The 20,281-nt window shown below is 42.4% G+C and overlaps 1 protein-coding gene across 4 annotated transcripts in view; it reads right to left on the minus strand.

Moving 5' to 3' along the window:
* Positions 1–359: 359 nt before the first annotated feature.
* TBC1D30 (TBC1 domain family member 30) overlaps positions 360–20,281 on the minus strand; it is a 93,896-nt gene continuing 73,974 nt past the window's right edge. For 2 of the 4 annotated variants that reach the window (XM_043888032.1, XM_043888051.1), the window contains 5 exons: positions 12,022–12,134; positions 10,065–10,204; positions 7,261–7,467; positions 7,079–7,120; positions 360–3,920 (listed from right to left, as the gene is read on the minus strand). In XM_043888032.1, the coding sequence (XP_043743967.1) occupies positions 3,130–3,920; positions 7,079–7,120; positions 7,261–7,467; positions 10,065–10,204; positions 12,022–12,134 (1,293 nt within the window). In that variant the 3' untranslated portion in view covers positions 360–3,129. The remainder of the gene's footprint in view (positions 3,921–7,078; positions 7,121–7,260; positions 7,468–10,064; positions 10,205–12,021; positions 12,135–20,281) is intronic. The other 2 variants (XM_043888041.1, XM_043888062.1) reach the window with 1 other exon arrangement.

Here is a 20,281-nt window from a genome sequence, read left to right on the forward strand (position 1 = left end):
CAGGAAGATGAACTGCATTCTTACTGCTCTATTTTATTAAAGCAAAGAAAAATGACAGATCTACAGATTAATTTTATACACATACATTCACACACACGTACGCACAATTTTGAGCAAACTCTCTTACTCATATTCAGGAACCCACCATTCTGCCAAGTTCCTGGCAGATCATAGGCCACCTTGCAACCTAGCGATTAAACTGGGGTCACTGGAGTTTATTGGGCTGCTCCCTTGGTTCACATGAACAAAGGCGGGGGGGGGGGCGGAGGCTGGGGGGACGTTGACAGGAAAAGAGAAGAGGATGGGCAAAGTCACACAGCATTCCATGCAGGCGCTCAGATAAACAACGCCACAATAGCTACAACAATGCGAATCTTTATGCATATATTTTTGTGATCAGTACAGTTCTTCAGAACAAGAGAGACAGAAAGAAGGAATACAATATTCCAAACAGTTACAGCCCCATTGTTGACATTACAAACTAGGTTTAGATTAGCTGGAGGCTTTTGTAAGAGGACTGAGGTGCAGAGACACGACCCCCAGAATAGCGCTGACAGGGTACGGGACGTAACTAAAATAAAGAAACCGCTACTTAGTAAGTACTTCTGCTGCTGGCGTACAGTGTCCAATACAAAGGAAGATAACAGTCCACACTGGTCTTCGTACATGCTGTGTGCTACAGGCTACTGCAGACTCTTTATTTTCTTAAGTAGGCAAAGCTCACAAATTGACCAATTCACATGGTGATTACATGGTACAACGCATGCACTTTAACAGGACAGTGCTTGAGCAGGAATCTGTCGGGTTTTGAAATCCTGATGTGGTCATTCTTACCTCAGAAGACTACCATCCTTTTCAGTAGTTTACTCATCATCAACAAATTCTTATCCCCAACTGCCTGCCATCACATCCACCCTTTCCTCAGGAAGACCAACCGCAGGAAACTGGTACAATATGTGCTACAAACCCTAAGATGGGTAGCAGACAGCAACGGAACGAGCCTGTAAGTACGGACCACCTTATTACCCACCTCCCCAATCTCAGACCCCTCGGGGAGCTGGAAACTGACTCAAGAGAGGAAAAACAATTCTCCGCTCAAATCAGGCATCCCTCCAGGGGAACAGGACGATTCTGACTCACTGGGGACGGGGGAGGAGAAAAGAGTACAAGGTGGAATCATTCTTATCTGAAAGGCTGAGCAGACGGAAGAAAACCATGTCACTGGCTTAACTTTGGAAAATATGGTCTCTTATGTAAAGTAATCTCGACTCTCTACCTACACTCTTCCCAACACACAGGCTGTGGGTGTGGCTGCTTTTTAAGAAGCTACATGCTAACTTTGGAGAGCACAGAATTCAAGATCCAAATTGCAGTAACTTCTTACTCAGATTTTCCATCTTCAATTCTTTAAGGGGTGAAAATACCACAAAAAGGATAACTCTTCTCATTGTATATATCATTCTCATGTTTTCTTTTCAAAAAAAGCCCACACAATCACACTGTCTATTTTATTCTAAAAATTAGTGCCTCTCCATAGGAAAAAAATCCTTTCTTAAACTATAGTTTTGGTTTCAGAATTAGCAATCCTCCAATTAGGTCAAATGAATACTGTCTGCATCATCAAAATGCCTGTCAGCCTGGTGGAGGTCTTCCAGGGACGAGGATAAAAATGCTGAGTCTGTCTAAAGATGGTGGGGAAGGGGGGTTGGGAGTGAGCCTTCTGTCCAGCCAAAATGACAGCTGCATGAAGTGTTTGTTTTTTTCTTTTTTAATAAACTACCTTTTCAGATAAGCAGGTCAGAGCTGGTTTTACGAAATGCCATGACAGTACTCTGTACCATCTGGCGAAAGGTTCTTCGAGTCAGGAGGGAGTGCAGTGAATGGCTTCCAAGTCTTGCTTTCTAGAACCTAGGGAGCCAATGCATCTGTGTACAAAGAGCATGAAACCCGCCTATTGCACTGGAGGAAATGTGGCTGAGTCACACTGAGTACCGAGAGTATTTACCTGGAGTGTCTGAAGGGTTATTCACCTCTGGGTGACTCAGGGTTCCCATCTGCATAGTGGAGATAACAGGTGCTATCTCTGAGGAGGAAGGGGTGAGAGAGCTAGAAAGTACTGGGGCCTTCTCCAGGAAAAGGCAGTGTTCAAGTAACAAAGAACTCCAACCTCCCCAAAAAAGCACAAAATTCAAGTAACAGAGTTGCAGGTACTATGTTCTGGCTTCTGAGCAGAGGCTTCCTGCATCTGCAGTGGAGAGCTGGTCGGTAAATGAGCTGCATGGTGGGGGGTGCAGGACAAGCTCTGTAGAGCCCATCAGAGATCCCACCACTGATGACCTAAACTCTCCTTAGGAGAAGAACATGGAGCTCAGGGAAAGCTTAGTGGAATCAGCAAGTTGTTTGGGGCAATTGCTTCCTGCATATCCCCTTTGGAACCCCTGCATAAGATCTTCGAGTTGGTGATGAACCTACATTTCAACAGATGAGGGTTTCTTCATTTTGCAGGTAGAAACAGAAAGTGAAGGAAAGGCTGCCTAGATTTTTCTCCTGAACTTCAGCACAAGAATAAAAACCAGTTTTGAGACTGGCCGAAACTACTGAAGGAAAACTCACACAAACATTTCCCCGCTGCCCCAAATAGGGCATGAGGAGGGAAATTGGGAAGGTTTTTTTTTTTTTTTTGCAACTAAGAAACTAACTTTCTCTCTGCAGTTTCTGTTCTAGCCAGCTAGTGTGCATGCTTGAGTATTAATAACACCCAGAGAACTGGAAGTTTCGGGGCTTGCCACTGGGACCCTGAAGGCCCTCAGAACCGGAGGGAAGGAAGAAGAGTTAACAGTCTAGATACAAAGTCTTTTCTAAACAGCTCACAAGGAAAAGTTGGGCAAACACTTTAAAACCACAATATTTATTTTGCCACAAGAACCCACGGTATCCGTAATCAGAAGACACCGCAATTCTAGCGCCAATTACACAATTTCCCATTCCCATGTTTTAAGGACCGCGGCTCATCTCTGAACCTATGGATTCACGCTCAGCGGACGACGGGAGCTCGGCTGGAGCCATCCATCGGGCTGGAACGCCCCCGCCGCCGTGAAGAGGTGAACGCGGACAGCTTCGGAGAGAAGGTCACCGCTTCCTGGTGCTGCTGTTGCCACTGCTGGACTTGCTAAAGCTCCTGCTCATGTGAGGAAACGGCACGGCTGGGGTTCTTTCTGTCGGACCGTATAACCCCAAATTCCTGGCGGCGGCGGACTTCCGCAGGGGCTTGACGCTGGGGAAGGGGCTAAAGACGGGGGTCTTCGGGTGGCCACCGCCTTGGGGGGCTTTGCCGGGGGCCTTGTTCCCTGCCGGGGCACTGGGTGGCTCCGGGAAGTGCCGCTGGCTGGGCGGAGGCACCCTGGGCTCAGGTTCAGCAGCAGCATCCCTTGGGGTCAATGCCAAGGCTTCCATCTTCACCTGGACCTCAGACACGTCGGCATCTGCGTCCCCAAACACCGGCTCCGGAGACCGCCCTTCGATGGTCCGGCCTGTGCTGCCGTCGGAGCAGCCGCTTTCCCCTCGAGCTGTCCCGGCACAATCGGAGGGAGATGCCTCGGCCGCCCCCGGGGTGTGGGTCTTGGAGCCCTCCATCTGCTCTTCTATCAGCCCGACCATGTCCCCGCAGCCCAGCTGGCTCCTGGTCCTGGCCATGTTCTTTTTGTGGACACGGATGTGGGTTCGCCAGGGAGAATTGAGCTTGGTCCTAAGGTCTTCGTAGGGGACGGGTGATATTTTGCCTCCTGTGTGACCAGGGATGTGGATGACAGCATTCTTGGCGGCTCTGTTTGACATTTTCATCTTCTTGCCTAAAAGAAGGTGGTTGATAACTGGAGAGCTGTTTACCTGAGATGGGAGGATGCTGGTCGCCGGCCCTTTGTCTGAAAGAAAGGTTGAAAGGTCGTGTGAAAGGTACCACAGAGAAAAACATCCATCTTGGAAGAGGAGTCAACACAGGCTGTCCCCGCCCCCTGCCCACATATTTCCCAGGTAAGGGCAGAGTCATGGAAGGAAGGCAGCAGAAACTGAATTCAGTCCTTGAGCCTGGGGTGCAGATTCCCTCCCTTCATACAGAGGAGACCAGGCACTGAGGACACAAAGGGAACACTCTGACCCCTCATTACCAGTTAGAGTCCAGGCTCTCTAATGTTTTCTACAGAGAGCTTTGTTTCTGGGAAGCAGCCTCCAAGGCTATATATCTAGGAAATCTTTGAAGAAAAAAAAAATTTTTTTTTAAATAATAAGTCAAACACTATGACCATATGGATTACCAGCTGTCAGCATCTGAGAGGTGGGAAAACCACACACTGCATGTTATTAAGTGAGAGACAGCAGCATGAGAGAAGTGATAAGGAGGTGGTAAAAACTCAGTGACATCACAGGCATCAAGGGCCTGGTCCCAGGTCCGCTCCTGTGTCCTGAGCAGACTCGGAAAGCAAATTGAAAACAGGAAAGCACTTGACCCTGGAAAACACTATTAACGGTAGTACCGTCTCCCTCCTGTGGCTATGACCAAGCCCCTGTTTTCAATGAAGTTTGCACACTCATAGCCCCAGGGACAAGAGCTGCAGGCAGAAGTAGCAGAAAAAGACCCTGGCATCTCTGTGTGACAGCCTTCCTTCTGACATCACCAGGTCATGTGGGTGCGGTGGTCCTCCCTTCTGTGCTTCTCAGCTGCTCCCACCTATCTACCCCTGGTCACAGTGCAGTCTTCCGTGACACTAACCCTTCACTCTATGTCCTCCTACCTCCCGGAGTTACCTCGCGGCCTCTGTGACTGACCCATCTTCAACCTGTCCAATTCCTTCCTAAACATCACCTGGATCTGCCTCACATGAAAAACCATTGGACTCTCCTGTTCTTCTCTTTGACTCTTCCAGCTCTCAGACCTTGGATGTAACTGTTCTTGGTAATGAACCACGGAGACTTCGGTTCCTTGATCCCCCAGTCCTCTCGTAATCTCTCACCGTTTCTTCGGCTCCCTTACACCACCACCGCCGCCCTGCTAGGTCCATGGCTGATCGCTTGGACCACACCTCATCAATAACCACGTTTCGACATCCCAGTGGCTGTACCGCACATGCCTGACAAAACACCACTCTAAAGCCACAATTCACGTTCTCTCTTCCAAAATGGGAGCTAAAAGCTGCTGGGGGTAGGGGGTGGGGAACGGGGGATTCACACAGTTATGTGGATTGATATTCCTTAAATTCATAACTGCCTATTTTTCTAGGTCCTCAGTTGCACTGGACAAACTTTCTTTCCCTCTCCCATTGCTTTGAGTGTACAATCTAAATCTTCATTCCTTTCTTTAAGCTCCTACACAACCTTCAACTGACTCCCAAGCAAACAACTTTTTCTCCAGTTTCTTCATAAAAACAGAAACTATTAGGACTAAAATGTCTTAACTTCCTGTCCTCCCTAACCTAGAAAGCTGGTACCTCAACCACCATCCTCACCACCTTTCTTTAAATCTCAGAAGCTGAGGATTTTTGTTTGTTTTGATCGCGCCACGCAGCATGTGGGATCTTAGTTCCCCAACCAGGGATCAAACCTGTGCCCCCTGCGTTGGCAATGTAAAACACTGGGTCACCAGGGACATCCCAGAAGCGGGGAACTTTTGCCTCCAGCTGAAGTTCACTCTCTCCACCTGTGCTGCTAACCCTAACCTCCACCATCTCCTCCAAAACCTGTGCTGCTAACCCTAACCTACACCATCTCCTCCAAAACCTTTCCACTCAATGTGCAGTCCTCACCCAGCAGCAGTGGCATCACCTAGAGGCTTATTGGATATGCATAATCTTAGCCCCACCGCACAGCTACAGGAAGGAGATTCTTCATTTTAACATATCCCCGAGCAATGCATATTCACACTAAAGTCTGAGAAGCAATGTTCTTGAACTCTGGCCCTTGAGCAGCAATCTCTCTAAAAATAACCACAGAAACCATGATCTAAAGTAGGGGTCAGCAAACTTTTCCTATAAAGGACCAGGCTATAAATATTTTTGCCACTGAGGTGTAAAAGCCATCATAGACAATATGCAGACAAATTGGCATGCCTGTGTTCCAATAAAACTGTATTTACAAAAACAGGCATTGAGCAGAATTTGACCTACAGACCATAGTTCTGGGCTGATTTAGTACCCAAAGGCAACTGTTCAACATCCCATCCAAAGCTTTTGAAAGTGGTTCGAACAGAACTACATAAAGAATCAAAACATGGGGGTTACAGTCTTGGCCTGACCACTCACTATAGCTATATAATCCTAGACAATTGCTAAGCCTTCCTGAATTACCATTTCCTTATTTTTCACAGGATATGAAAACATCTGTTCTTGCTTTCCTTGTAGATTTAAGGACAAATGAGGACATGTATGCGTCAATGATTTGAAAATTAAAGTGTTACAGTTTTTAGTTTCTTTTGTGATAGATTTTTATAATGATTCAGGATAAAGTAAGAATCTTCAAGAAGTTGCCTACTTCTTCCCGACAAGTGAAAGGTAAATTCAGTTTTTGTGCAAGACAGTCACATGCTCACCAGTCTCTTAAAAACATGTCAAATTTATACTGTGGTTAACTCTGGACTGGCATCATTTTCATTAGGATTTCACTTAGAACAAGACATACCAATTCCAAAATCAGCATATATTAAACAATAAAGCAGATTGTTCATTGGGATTCAGGGAATTTAAAGAAAAAAAAAGAATCTTAACAATCCTTGGAAAAGAGCATCTCCAACTACAGTACAATTGTGTTCTTCTCAGCGGACTCCCAAGACACTGCTACCCCATCAGCCAGGCATAGAAATGGCTTTTTCCTTTTCCTCTGATCACAACATCTGTTATATTACTATCTAAATGACTGAAGAATAGCTTAATTTACTAGTACACAGATGACTAAATTCCACTTCCAAATGGCTGGTGCTTAAGAAGCAAGAGCTCCAAAATGTCTCAAATCCAAGGATTGCATGGCTTTGTAACATTCTCATCATTTGTAAACCCTTCTCCAAAAGCACAGAGAGCAAAGAGGTGTTCAGTACCATCAGCTGCCTGGTCCTTGGGACCTTTTTCTTCTTTAGAGCCTGATAAGATAAAATAAAAAGTCAAAAGGTAAAGATGCTGTTGTCTCCTGCCAGCTGCATTGGTGGGTGCTAAGCCAGAGTGAGCAGTGATTCCCAGGCCATCCCAGAAATACTGAAGTTAACTCCAAGAAGCGCATTACCTGCCCTGATATACACCTGATGAACCTGCTGCTGCTGCTTCTTTTTAATCCGAGAATATTGCCGCTTCAGTGCATTGATATCCGTGGTCATGCGTTCCATCATCATACTGTTAAAAGCTGCATGGTATTCACTTCGGCAGGAATTGATCGCTCCTGGACTCAGCTCTGCAATGTTATTGGATCTCAGACTCTGGTCCCCGTTTGATTCTGTATTCCAGGGAAGAGAGCCAAGGAGATGGTGTCACTAGAGGGGAACAGAACTAAGTGGGAACTGATGACACTATATAACCCAGGGGTAGTATCTTAACCTCCAGGAAATTCTGAACCACAGAAAAAATCCAGGTACACTAGAATGTGTCTAGTACTTGTTTTCATTTGGTCCTGAAAATACTTCCGCATTTTCTTATTAGCCTAACTGTAATCTGGAATGAGCTGTGTGGGTTCATTGTTTGATTTTATTACCACTTTGATCATTATATGGATATAAGTTCAGCTGTTTCCACATAAAAATCACTGCCATTTTCTAAACTTCCCTTAGAAAAATACAACTCTAGCTATGTAAAGTCAGGGTACAGATTTCCATATAACTGAATGACAATTTACAAGGAATCGGCCGTTTGCAGGGTTTAGTTAGGCATTAAATGTGAGTTTTTTCCTTAGTTAAAAATAGCAAGACAAGATTATCAAGACTTCAGATCACAGTATCACTAGAAATTAATGTTTTTATTCATTTAATAAGCATTTCCTGACTCTCTGTTATGTTTGTTATATCTGGTGTGGTTTCTGCTCCTGTGACACAACAACTAGATATATCCTTAAATTTGAGATTACATCCAAGTATGAAAATGAAAGATGTTAGTCACTCAGTCGTATCTGATTCTTTGCAACCCCGTGGACTGTAGCCCGCCAGGCTCCTCTGTCCATGGGATTTCCCAAGCAAGAATACTGGAGTGGGTTGCCATTTCCTTCTCTAGGGGATCTTCCCGACCCAGGGATCAAACCTGGGTCTCCCACTTTGCAGGCAGATTCTTTACCATCTGAGCCACCCAGGAAGCCAAGAAACAGAAATAAGTACTGTGGGAGAATACATTCCCATGTCACATAGGCAATAGGGGATAAACTGAGATTTTTCTAACACAGTATGTAAAACCAGCCTGGGGACAAGCTTTAAAAACAAAGATTATTAGGGGATTTCAAGCATCCTAACATCTGTTGAAAGTGTTATTCAGATAAAGACTGAATATCTGATATTTTTATTGAAAATACTTCTCTAAGGAGAAGAAAATTAAAAGGAGGTCTGCTAATCTAAACTAAAGTTAAACCAACAACAAAGACTAATGATGAAATTTAGGAGAAAGTTATCAAGTCAAACCAGAGCACATAATTGCACAGAAAAAAATAACAGGGTAGAAAAATGGAACACAGACCCAGACTATAAAAATGCTAGAGTTAATAATACACTATAATGTTAGATTCAAAACGTTAGAGTTATAATACATATTGATCCCATGGCCAGAAACCAAAAGCTAAAATTCAGGCAACAAAAGAGAAGGAAGAAGGCATTACAAAATCAATAGAATCCTGGCTGAGTTCAGATTTTTTTTTAAGTCCTTTCAAAAGATGACAAGGGAGTACATACCAAGGACACACACACAAAATGACATGAACCGAACATTAAAGCAGGTTAAAATACAAAACATGCTGAGGGTTAAAACTACCATGACCCAAACGCCAACGATGAAATGAACAAACAAAAAAAGCGCGAAGAACAAAAAAATGAGAAAATAGCTCGTGACTTTGAAAAGGCAGTATAAAGCTAGCAGATGGCAGAGAGAACGCAGAGGTGCCGGACATCTTTTGTTTCTGTACTCTTCCAGCAAGGAGAATGGTCTTCAAATTAGAAGAGACAGAATTAAATGTCCTAAGGGAAGAACTGCCACCCAAGATAGGAAAGATCATAGTGGGAGAACAACTGCTTCAAAAGAGTTCATTGCATGGATAATGTCCAGACCACAGGAAGTCTGTTCTCTGCAAGGAAAAAACAAAATAGCATGGCATTCAATTTAGAGTACCATTTTTAAGAGGAATACTACCAAACTGCAGGACATTAAGAGGTGAATTTATAGAATATTAAAAGTTCTGGAAGACACATCTTCAAGAAATTCTGAACTTGGACCATGGAGAAAGCTCTAGGGGATATGATGACTGGTCTCAGGATCCAAGAGACATCCAGCAGAAGAGGGAGCAGACTTGTTCTGTTTTGCTCTGAACAGAAGAACTATTGATAATCAGAACTGGTAAGTGGAAGTTATATTTTCAAATCTAGAAACCTTGGGCTAAGCAGAGGAATTTAGCGGAATGTCCTATGAGATCACACGTTTGTGGTCATTGAGATTCAAATAGAGGCTACCATAATGTTTTGGCTTTAGAGAATATTTCTATAATGGAAAAGAAGTTAGTCTATAATGAATCCAATTAAACTCAAACAGAATAGAGTAAGCATCTATTATATGTCTGGCTCTGTGCTAAGGAAGTGAGCACACAAAGTTGAATCAGATGAGTGGAAAGCAAAACTAAATCATAAAGAAAAAGAAACATGGTATGATGTATGTGACACATAACAGAGAGATCCTCTTAAATGATAAAGTAACAGAGAGGATACTTCTAATAAAGATCTTTAACAGCGGTAGTCAGCTCAGGAAACAATAGGCCACAATATATTATATATTACAGGCCACAGTAATAATACCCTGCCTATAGTGAACCAACGCACAGTGATTATCTAACAGAGGCCTCCTCTTTACCTTTAACTTGCTTCTGGTACTTCTGCAGTTCAGGTGCCAGGAGCCCGCTGAAAGGTCCGAGACACCCCACTGCATTAGCAACAGCATCTTCATCATCTGGGTCATTCTCTTCATCGCTCTCTCTGACCTTACCATGTCGTCTTGGAAAACATAAAAGAAGAAGAAATATTCAAAAAACTAGCGGTATTACTTTTAAGTAACATACCCACATGATTTAAATGACATACATATATGCTATAATTTATATAACACATTTATATAATTATACTTATACATTTTAATATATTTACATAGTTATTATGTATTATATATATTAGGTTAGCCAAAAAGTTCATTTGGTTTTTCTGCAAGATGTTACAGGAAAACCCAAACAAACCTTTTGGCCAACCCAATATAAAGTCCATCTCCCATCCCTGTCCAACTTCTGCCTGGTTCTTGCCTCACCTAATCCCCACGGGTGATCACTGTTACTCATTTCTGATGTATTCTTCAGCTTTGTTATCAGTTAAATAAGCAAATATGACTAGTCTTATTTTTCTTTTTCATAAGTATTAGGATACTACATATGAGTACACTCTTCTGCACCTTGCTTTTATTCAACTGGAAAAAAAAAGCCTCTGTATTCACACACAGAGCTTCTTTCTCATCTTTCTAATGGCTGCACTATACTGAATGTATACATAATCATATGTATGCATGTACTGTACTATATCTACATAGCCCATGTCATGGACTAGGCTACTAATGATGCACACCTGAGTGGTTTCCAATATTATACTATTACAAACATCACTGCAGTTAGTAACCTTATACACACTGTGTTTTGCATGTGTACAAATATATTTGTGAGATAAATCAGAAAGGTAGAATTGCTGGGTCACAGGATATACGCATTAATAATTTGGGGAAATACTGTCAAATTGCCTGTCCCAAATCCTATGGTAATTAACCTCTCATCAGCAAAGTATAAGAGTGTCTGTTTCCCTATAGCCTTATCGACAGAGAGCACAACGACCTTTTAAATTTTTGTCAGTCTGATAGGTGAAAAAACAGAATCTCAATCTCACTTTAATCTCACAATCTCACTTTGCGTTTCCCTAAGTCTAAGTGATGCTGCTTATATGTAACTGCCTATTCCCCTTCTTTCATCATTTTTCAGTTGGGTGGTCATTTTCTTATGGACTTCTAAGAACTTTATACATGAGAGAAATAAGTTACAAATATTTTTACACAAGTATTTTTTTGTCTGCTTATGGAGTTTTTTTGTTTTGTTTTGTTTTGTTTTGCTCTGTTTTGGTTTTGGTCAAGCAGAAAATTATTTTTAAAGTGCTTAATTTTTTCCTTAATTTTAAAAATTGTGAGTCAGTTATTAAGACCTTCCCAATTACAAAGAAGTAAAGACATCCTTCCATATTTTCTGCTGCTTATTTTATTATTTCATTTTTTTCCATTTAACTCTCATCTATATGGAATTTATCCTGATGTGTGGTATATATAAAATATGACTCCTATTTTATTTCTTTCCAGATTGAGTCTCATTGGTCCAGCACCACTTACTAAATAGTGTATCTTTTCACTGTGATGTACATTTTCATATATTAAATTCCTATGTACATATATTTGTCAATTTCTGGTCACCACAGTATTTTAAATTAGCTCATCTGTCTCTTCAGGCACCAATTCTACACTTTTTAAATTACTGAGATTTTTAATATTTGATGTTTTTAAATAAGTTGTAGGGTTGCTAAATACCCTTTCAGTTTATGTCCCAAACTTCTTTGAAAAGTAACACTTTCAAAAATCTTCCTCCTGAATTTAAATCAAAGCCTTTGGGAAAGAGATATTCAGATTTTAAGCACTAAGCTATTTTGAATGTATTTCTGAGGTTTAATAAATATAAATAACAAAATATTAAGTCTTTCATGATGAAAATAACAAGGAAAAAAAAAGACCTTACCCAGAAACTGAGGTGGGCTTAACTGTGGCAGGGAATGGTGTAATGTTGTAAGTGTATTTTTCCCTCAACTCTGCCAACTGTGGAAAAGGGAATGGAGCCATAGAATAAACAGTCTGGAAAACAAGAACAAAAACGCCATGTCTGAAATTGTGGCCTTACACAAGTTTATCAATCCTGCGAAGACAGGAAAGTTCTATGATTTGGGTGTGAAGAGGTAGAGGCTGCTGATGGAGAGGGTCCACTTCAATATTATCTTAGAGAAAGACAAGAATAAAAAAAAAATTAAAAAAACAATAGTGAGCCCTCAAACCAATCTAGCCGCGACTGGGCACTCCAACTGGTGAGCGCAGGGTGAGGGTGGAGATGGGGGAATGGGGACAGTCTGGCATGCCCCTGCTCCTTTGATAAATGGATTAATTCAGAAATTCATAGCTCCCTATTACTGCTTTCCCAGAGAACCCATCAATCTTCTTTATATGTACTGCTCATTTTCCAAAGCTTTCCTTGATGATTTTTATAGACATTAAATGTCAGCCTTCCAGATAAAATTAAATCTGGGGGACGATCTCATGATCACCTGCAAGCTTCCTCCAAAGATACCACCTTTTCAAATGTCTGTGAATAAGTTCTAGGCGAAAATTGTTAACTGTTATTTTTAAAGAAAAAAAAAAAAGAAGAAGGAAGTGACAGGGTGTAAAGCATAGGCTGTTAAAAAAATCTATAAATAAAAATGGGAAAAGCACCTGTGCTTCCTCCAGAATTTTAAGATGCTCTATCATTCTACCAGTGAGAAGAAAATCATCTTGTTTGTTCTCTTGATAAAAATTTAATTGCTCCAAACATATTTCTTCAACCTTTTGGGTTCTTATTCATCAGAAGATGCATAATAGTCATATGAACTTTCATTTCTTCCGGGAAGCCATTCAAATGTCCTGATGACACTTTTCGAGGAAAATATTTTAAAGTAGTATTTTTCAATTCAGAAGGTTTAGGAAATGTCTCATCTCTGCACAGGTAGAAAAAGGAGGGCTCTGAAAGGGGCCTCCTAGCACTGCAGTCTCCCCCCACAGCTCAGAGCTACCACTGGATCAGTCCACTGAAATCTCCATTCTAAACAGCCTGCATATCTGACTGTCTCCAAACTTCATGGTATCCTCTTAGACCTTAGTGTAACATCCCAAGACTCCAAACACAGAAGTGCTGGCTACAATTCCTTTGATTCTCCATTGCTTATTGTGCAAAGTTACAAAGTTTATCAAGACCACAAAAATCCTCTCTAAATCACCTTATCTCATGCATACTTGATCACTGATAGTCCCTGACTCACAACAGTTCAACTGAAATGATTTTTCCTCTTTACGGTGGTGCAAAAGTGATATGCATTCAGTAGAAACTCTTCTTTGAATTCTGAATTTGGATCTTTTCCTGGGCTTACAATGTGCCATAGATCCTCTCTCATGATGCTAGGCAATCAAGCTCCCCATCTGCCAAGTGATCACCAGGGGAAACAAACAATACATTTACAACCATTATGGACCTAGACAACTGTTCTGTTTTTCACTTGCAGTTCAGCATTCATTAAATTATATGGATTATTCAACTTTCCATTATAAAACAGGCTTCACATCAGACGATGTTGCCCAAGTATAGGTTAACATAAGTGTCCTGAGCATGTTTAAGGCAGGCTAGGCTGAACTGTGATGTTTGGTAGGTTAGGTGTATTAAATACATTTTCAGTGTATGATGAGTTTATCTGCATGTAACCCCATCCTAAGTCCAGGAAGATCCATGTACCAAAATGGCTGAGAAGCAGCACAAATGTACTAACAGTGAACGGTTTCCCCCTGGAAAGAAGCAGAAGGTACTCTGTGGCTCCCGTTATTCCGGAATGTGAGATTATGCTGGTTCCCAACCTCTCTGTGCCTCCTTTTCATCTGAAAAGTGAAGGCATGAAACTCATCGTGAAAAAGTGAAGGATGGTGGTTACCTCTGAGAGGAGCGGGATCAGAGAGGAGTAGATGAGGGTGTTCACCTGTGTTGTTAATGTTTTATTTCTTAAACTGGGTCATGGGTGTGTAAGTTTTGTCATATTATTTTAATACATTCTGTATGCCTGAAATACTTCACATAGTTTCATTAATAACATGGTCAGAGTACACTCTCTTTGACGCCACAAAGGCTGCTAGCAGTTCACTGCCCAAAAAGCTGCTTTACTGACAGTACAGAATGCCAGGAGAGGTTTGATCCACGGTCAGGGAACTAGACACCACATGCTGCAACTAAGACCTGGTGCAGCAAAATAAATAAATAAATGTTTTTTAAAAGTCTTAAATATGCACAGTGATGGATGTTGACTGGACTTTTGTGATCATTTCACAATGTATACAAATACCGAATCATTATGTTGTATACCTGAAACTAATATATGTCAATCATATCTCAATAAACAAACCCATATCATTGTGATTCAAGTTTAAAAGATGGAATTACTGGGAGGGACGTTCAAGACAGAGAGATACAGGTATACCTATGGCTGATTCATGCTGATGTTTGGCAGAAACCAATACAATATTGTTAAGCAAATATCCTTCAATTAAAAATAAATTTCACTATTAAAAAAGATGAAATTACTAATGTTAGGAATTTCAAAATTCTCTACAAACGAAGGAAGATGTCTCACTGGAGACAATCAGTGAGATGTCTAGCTGAAGAGTCACCTTTTATTTCTGCCAATTTTATTAAAAGTTATCAGAAAACTCCTTGGCCCAGCCTCATGAAGGAAGTGTGTGAGAAAAGAAAGAGGAGTACATTTGGGCCTGATCTGTCCCATCCTGCCCCAGAGTAAATGGTCTGGGGTCTCACCAAGCTCCTTCAAGGGCCACTCAGCTAAAGATGCTGGACCAAAAAGAACACTGGCTCCACCGGGATTCACGCTCTTTTCCTGCTCTGCCTTTCTCTATAATTTACTTTCAGTGAGCCCTTTAAAGTATAAATCAGTGTTTCTGAAAGAAATGTGCTTATGGCATTTCGCATGTATTCACTCACTTAAAGGTCTCGCTTGTCGGCAGACAGTTATCCCATGAAGGTACATGGCATACCACGGTCCTCCGGGTACCTGAGAGCTCTAGGTGCCCAACTGTGTAAATCAGAGATTTACAACTGACTTCAAGAAAGGAATTTTACTAATTATCTTAGAGCCAAAGTATAGTACACAAACAGTATCTTAAGGTTAAAAAGGAATTTAAACATAATTTGGTTCAACCTCCCTCCCACGCAAGAGCGCCCTCTAGAGCATCTCCAACATTTGATCACAAGGGTGCTGCTTGAACACTTGCAGTTATGGACCCACACAATTTTGCAAGGCAGACAGTTTCATTTTTGACAGCACTAGTTAATCAGATGGTATCCTTCTATTGGACAAGCATTCACATCCACGTGATTTCCATTTCATCACTGATAGAAAAAGGGAACAGTCCAAGGGCAGATCCTGTCTCACGGCACATGAAAGCTCCCCTCAGGTAACCGTAAATTACTGACAACCACTTTGGGTGAGGTTTTTCCAAACTCGTCTAGTAATTGCACGTAACCAACTTTTCTATATATAATGCTTCTGACGCTTAGTCGCTTCAGTCACGTTTGACTCTGTGCGACACTTGGACTGCAGCTTGCCGGGCTCCTCTGTCCATGGGATTCTCCAGGCAACAGTACTGGAGTGGGTTGCCACGCCCTCCTCCAGGGAATCTTTCCAACCCAGGGATCAAACCTGGGTCTCCTGCATTGCAGTCAGATTCTTTACTGCTGACCAACCAGGGAAGCCCTCTATATATAATAACTATATGTAAAATTATATAGGGAGATTTTCTTGGTGATCTAATTCCTAAGACTCTGTGCTCCCAGTGCAGGGGGACCCAGTTTGATCCCTGGTCGGAGAATGAGATTCCACATGCTGCAACTAAGAGTTCACTTGCCACAGCTAAAAAAAAAAAAAAAAAAAAAAAAATCTTGCATGCCATAACCAAGTCCTGGAGCAGTTAAAAAAAAAAAATCTATAACTTTTCTCTCAAAGAATCCATGAGACTTTGTTAAAAGGCATAGCAAAATCCATATAAACTATTTCATCAGTATTCTCCCAGTCTCTTTTTCTAACATTATCTCTTATTTAAATGGACATTGCTAATAATATAAAAGAGTGATGAGATTTATGGTAAAAAAAAAAAAAAAACAGCAGATAATTTGGTGCATGGCACCTAGAATTGAAAGAAATAGTGAAAACCAAACAGGGAGAATCTTTGCATTTCTTCAGTTCAAAAATAAAGATCTTGTATGCAGTCTGCATTTTTCATCTGGAGTCATTTCAAGTTTGCTGACAGACTTAAGGTCTACCGTAATTGGATCATAGCCACTGAATTAATTTTCTTAAGGAGTAAATACAAAAAAGAGAGCGCTTGAAATGACATTCAGCATTTCTTTCCTTAATACTCTATGATGTCAAGGAAAACCAACAAGTCTCTTTACTGCCCAAATTACCAACATGTGTTTAAATAGACATTTATATTTAGGTACTACTGAAAAGGAATAGTATTTCTCTTTTTCATCACTGACATGTTTTACAAAAAAATGTGAAAACATAAGTTGTACAAAATTAGGCTCAGTTCATCTTCACCAGATGTTTTCCTCGGCAGGAGAAATGCTGCTAAAATGAAATCTAATCAATCAAGCCACAGTCTACATTTTTCCTTCTAGGATTCTCTTAAAGCAAAGTAAAGAGGGGGTTCTCTTTTTTCCTGGTATCTAAGATAGGAAATTCCCAGAAGACAAAGTGCAATGTATCTGTCATTTACAATGTTTAAACTTTAGATGAAATAAAATGTTGCTCATTCTTCTAAAGGGGATTTCAGATTTTAGAAAGACATGTTTTGAATAAGGTGGAAGCCCTGTGCTGGGTGGTGAGGAGCAGCAGCAGACCACGTGTTGAGCTTGGATCCCACCAGTTCTGGGCCTGCCGCTAGATAACCCAAGAATACGGCAAGATGCTCACTCTCTGTGTCTTAGTTTCTTCTCTGTTAAGTGACAGAATTAGGTTAGTGGACCTTTTGTGTCTTTCAAACCAGTGTTTCTGTAAGCGTTAGTTCAAACCACTTGCATAATAACTATCCATGGGCCAAATATCTGCCTTTTAAGACACTTCTGACATGTTGCTTATACACAGTCAAGTTTGAAAAACACTGCCTCAAATCCTAATGTTTTATAGTTCCGTGTATCCATGGAGCAGCCAGGGGGATTCTTAGCACTACGTTAGGCATTATGGGGATACACGGTAATATGAGGCCCTTATCATTAAGCAACCTGCTACTTCGTTAGGGAGAGAACATGAACATATTTGAAAAAATACCAAACAATATAATTTGTAATGAGCACTAAGTCTGTAGTAACAATTGCTGACAATCTTAAGTGCTGAAGGAGTAGGGAGGAACTATTAGTATCATTAACAAGGGCTGAGCTAACAGCCTGGTGGGAGGAGCTGGGGGAGACTGAGAAGGATATGGTAGACAGAAAGGATTTTCAGAGAGGATGTTGGAGGGAACCCCAAACCTTGCCATGGGGATGAACACGGCCCACAGAGGACAGGGTGAGGACGGAGCTATGGCCAGGGCAATAGGTCCCGGCTGTGGAGTAGTGGGGAACACCTCTGGATAGGTGAGGAATGGGGCAACCACGGAATACCGCCAATGCAGCCAATATGAGAACAAACCCACCTTTCTCCCCCCACGAACGTCCCCTCTTCTTCCTAAGCCAGAAACCTGTGGGCTGTCCTTGTCTCTCCCTTCCTTTCTCCCTCACCCCATGTCCCTTTTCCACAGCCAAGTCCTCTCAACTTCACCCTCTAAGTATTGCTTCTGTTCCCATTCTTGCTTCTTCAATTCCCTACCTCCTGACAGAGACCCCTTCAAGTCCACCCTTCATGGAGTTGCCCCTGGAGTCGACATAAGACACAACTAAGACTGTTTCCCTCCTCTCCCTGAAACCTCTCAGACCCATAGCTCTTCTTCTCCCCTTTCCAAAGGTTCAACAGAAGCCCAGGAACTCCAGCAAGCACCACCTCACAACCTTGACCTGAAGGATCAAGTCCACACTCCTTACCATGGGTTGTGGTCTTCCCTACATTTGTTCAGTGTTCAGTCCTGTCCGACTCTTTGCAACCCCAAGGACTGCAGCATGTCAGCCTTCCCTGTCCATCACTGTCTCCTCCGGAGTTTGCTCAGACTCATGCCTACTGAGTCAATGAAGCCATCCAACCATCTCATCCTCTGTCACCCTCGTCTCCTCCTGCCCTGAATCTTTCCCAGCATCAGGGTCTTTTCCAATGAGTCAGCTCTTCACATCAAGTGGCCAAAGTATTGGAGCTTCAGCTTCAGCATCAGTCTTCCAATCAGCAAACCAAACTCCTATAGCTTCCTTCCCACACCATGTTTCCCACTGCCGATGCCTTGACTCCTGCTGCTCTGCCGACCATGAATTGCCTCTCTGATCTGCACCACTGTCTCCAACACACACACACACCCTCACATGTGCATGCACTCCCGCATACACACACACTCACATACACACACAGAGTATGACCTACTCCTGTTCATCTTTAGAGGTAAAACCAGACATTAATTTCCACAACAAGGTCTTCTGACAGAGAGAGGCGCTCAGTTAACATTTGGAGAACTTAATACAGGGCCTAGAAGACTAGGCTGAAGCATTTTATTTGTTAATAACAAGGAAGCGCAGGAAGGTTTTATGAAGAACAATAAAATGACTAAAGCAGTAAGTGTTGACGATTCCTCTGGCAGCAAAGTACAGAGTGTATTAGAGGAGAGGGGCCATGGAAGGAGGGCCGTCAGGTGAGGTGGTTTAAGTCAGCAAACACTTGCTGAGAAAAAGAAGGCAGAGGGACTTCCGTGGTGGTCCAGTGGCTAAGACTCCATGCTCCCAATGCAGGGGGCCTGGGTTCGATTCCTGCTCAGGGAGCTAGATCCCACATGCTGCCACTAAAGATCCTGCAGGCCACAACTAAAATACTCCACACGCCACAAGGAAGATGGAAGATCCTGCAGGCTGCAACTGAGACCCGGCACGGCCAAATACACAAATGAATACTTTTTTAAAAAAAGAGAGACAGAAGGCAAGAAAGCTAGTTGCAGACACTCAATGGCTATCTGCTTAATGAACTAATACATTTATTGTGCAGCACTAGGAGAAGGTAGTATCTCCCTGGTGGTTCAGGCAGTAAAAAGTCTGCCTGTAGTGCAGAAGACCTGGGTTCGATCCCTGAGTCGGGAAGATCCCCTGGAGAAGGAAATGTATTCTTGCTGGGGAAATCCCATCGATGAAGGGCCCTGGCAGACTACAGTCCATGGGGTCGCAAAGTGTCGGACACAACTGAGCAACTTCACTTTCTTTCTTGTTTCTCTCTAGGAGAAGGTAAAGTGCTACATATTATGAGAAAAGAGTGCCTGTCCTCCAGGAATTCATAATATCGCTGAGGAAATAAAATCCAGCCTCAAATCAAGGTAGAAGGTGATGAAGGCTCACAAGAGCGGTACAAGGAAAACGTGGCGAGTCAAAGAAGGAGATGCTTTTAGTTGAGTCTATCAGAGACTGGACTGATGCTGAAGTTGAAACTCCAATACTTTGACCACCTGATACGAAGAACTGACTCATTTGAAAAGACTCTGATGCTGGGGAAGATTGATGGCGGGAGAAGGGGATGACAGAGGATGAGATGGTTGGATGGCATCACTGACTCAAAGGACATGAGTTTGAGTAAACTCTGGGAGTTAGTGATGGGCAGGGAGGCCTGGCGTGCTGCAGTCCATGGGATCACAAAGAGTTGGACACGACTGAGCAACCGAAATGAACTGACCGATGAACGACTGTTTCATGAAGGCAATGGCATATGAACTGGCACTTTCACAGGGAGGCAGGCCCGAAACATGTGAAGGGACCGAGGGACACTGAACAGACGGAGCAAAGGTCTGGAGCAGGCATATCCCTCAGTAGCTCCAGGAACACGCAAGACAGTGTGGCTTGCCGAGACTTGGGTCAAGGGTACAAAAGGGAATAATAGGAACTATGGCTGGAAAGAGAGGTAAATGCCAGAGAGTCAAGAGCATTGGATGAGGAGCTGAGAAATCCACGCTCTGTTTTGTAGGTAATAAGTAGTCACTGAAGTTTCTTTCATGAGTGAGGAAAAAGGGATAAGATCTCAGAG

This window comes from Cervus elaphus, chromosome 3 (assembly GCF_910594005.1).
Source record: "Cervus elaphus chromosome 3, mCerEla1.1, whole genome shotgun sequence".
In the NCBI taxonomy this organism is placed as follows: Eukaryota; Metazoa; Chordata; class Mammalia; order Artiodactyla; family Cervidae; genus Cervus; species Cervus elaphus.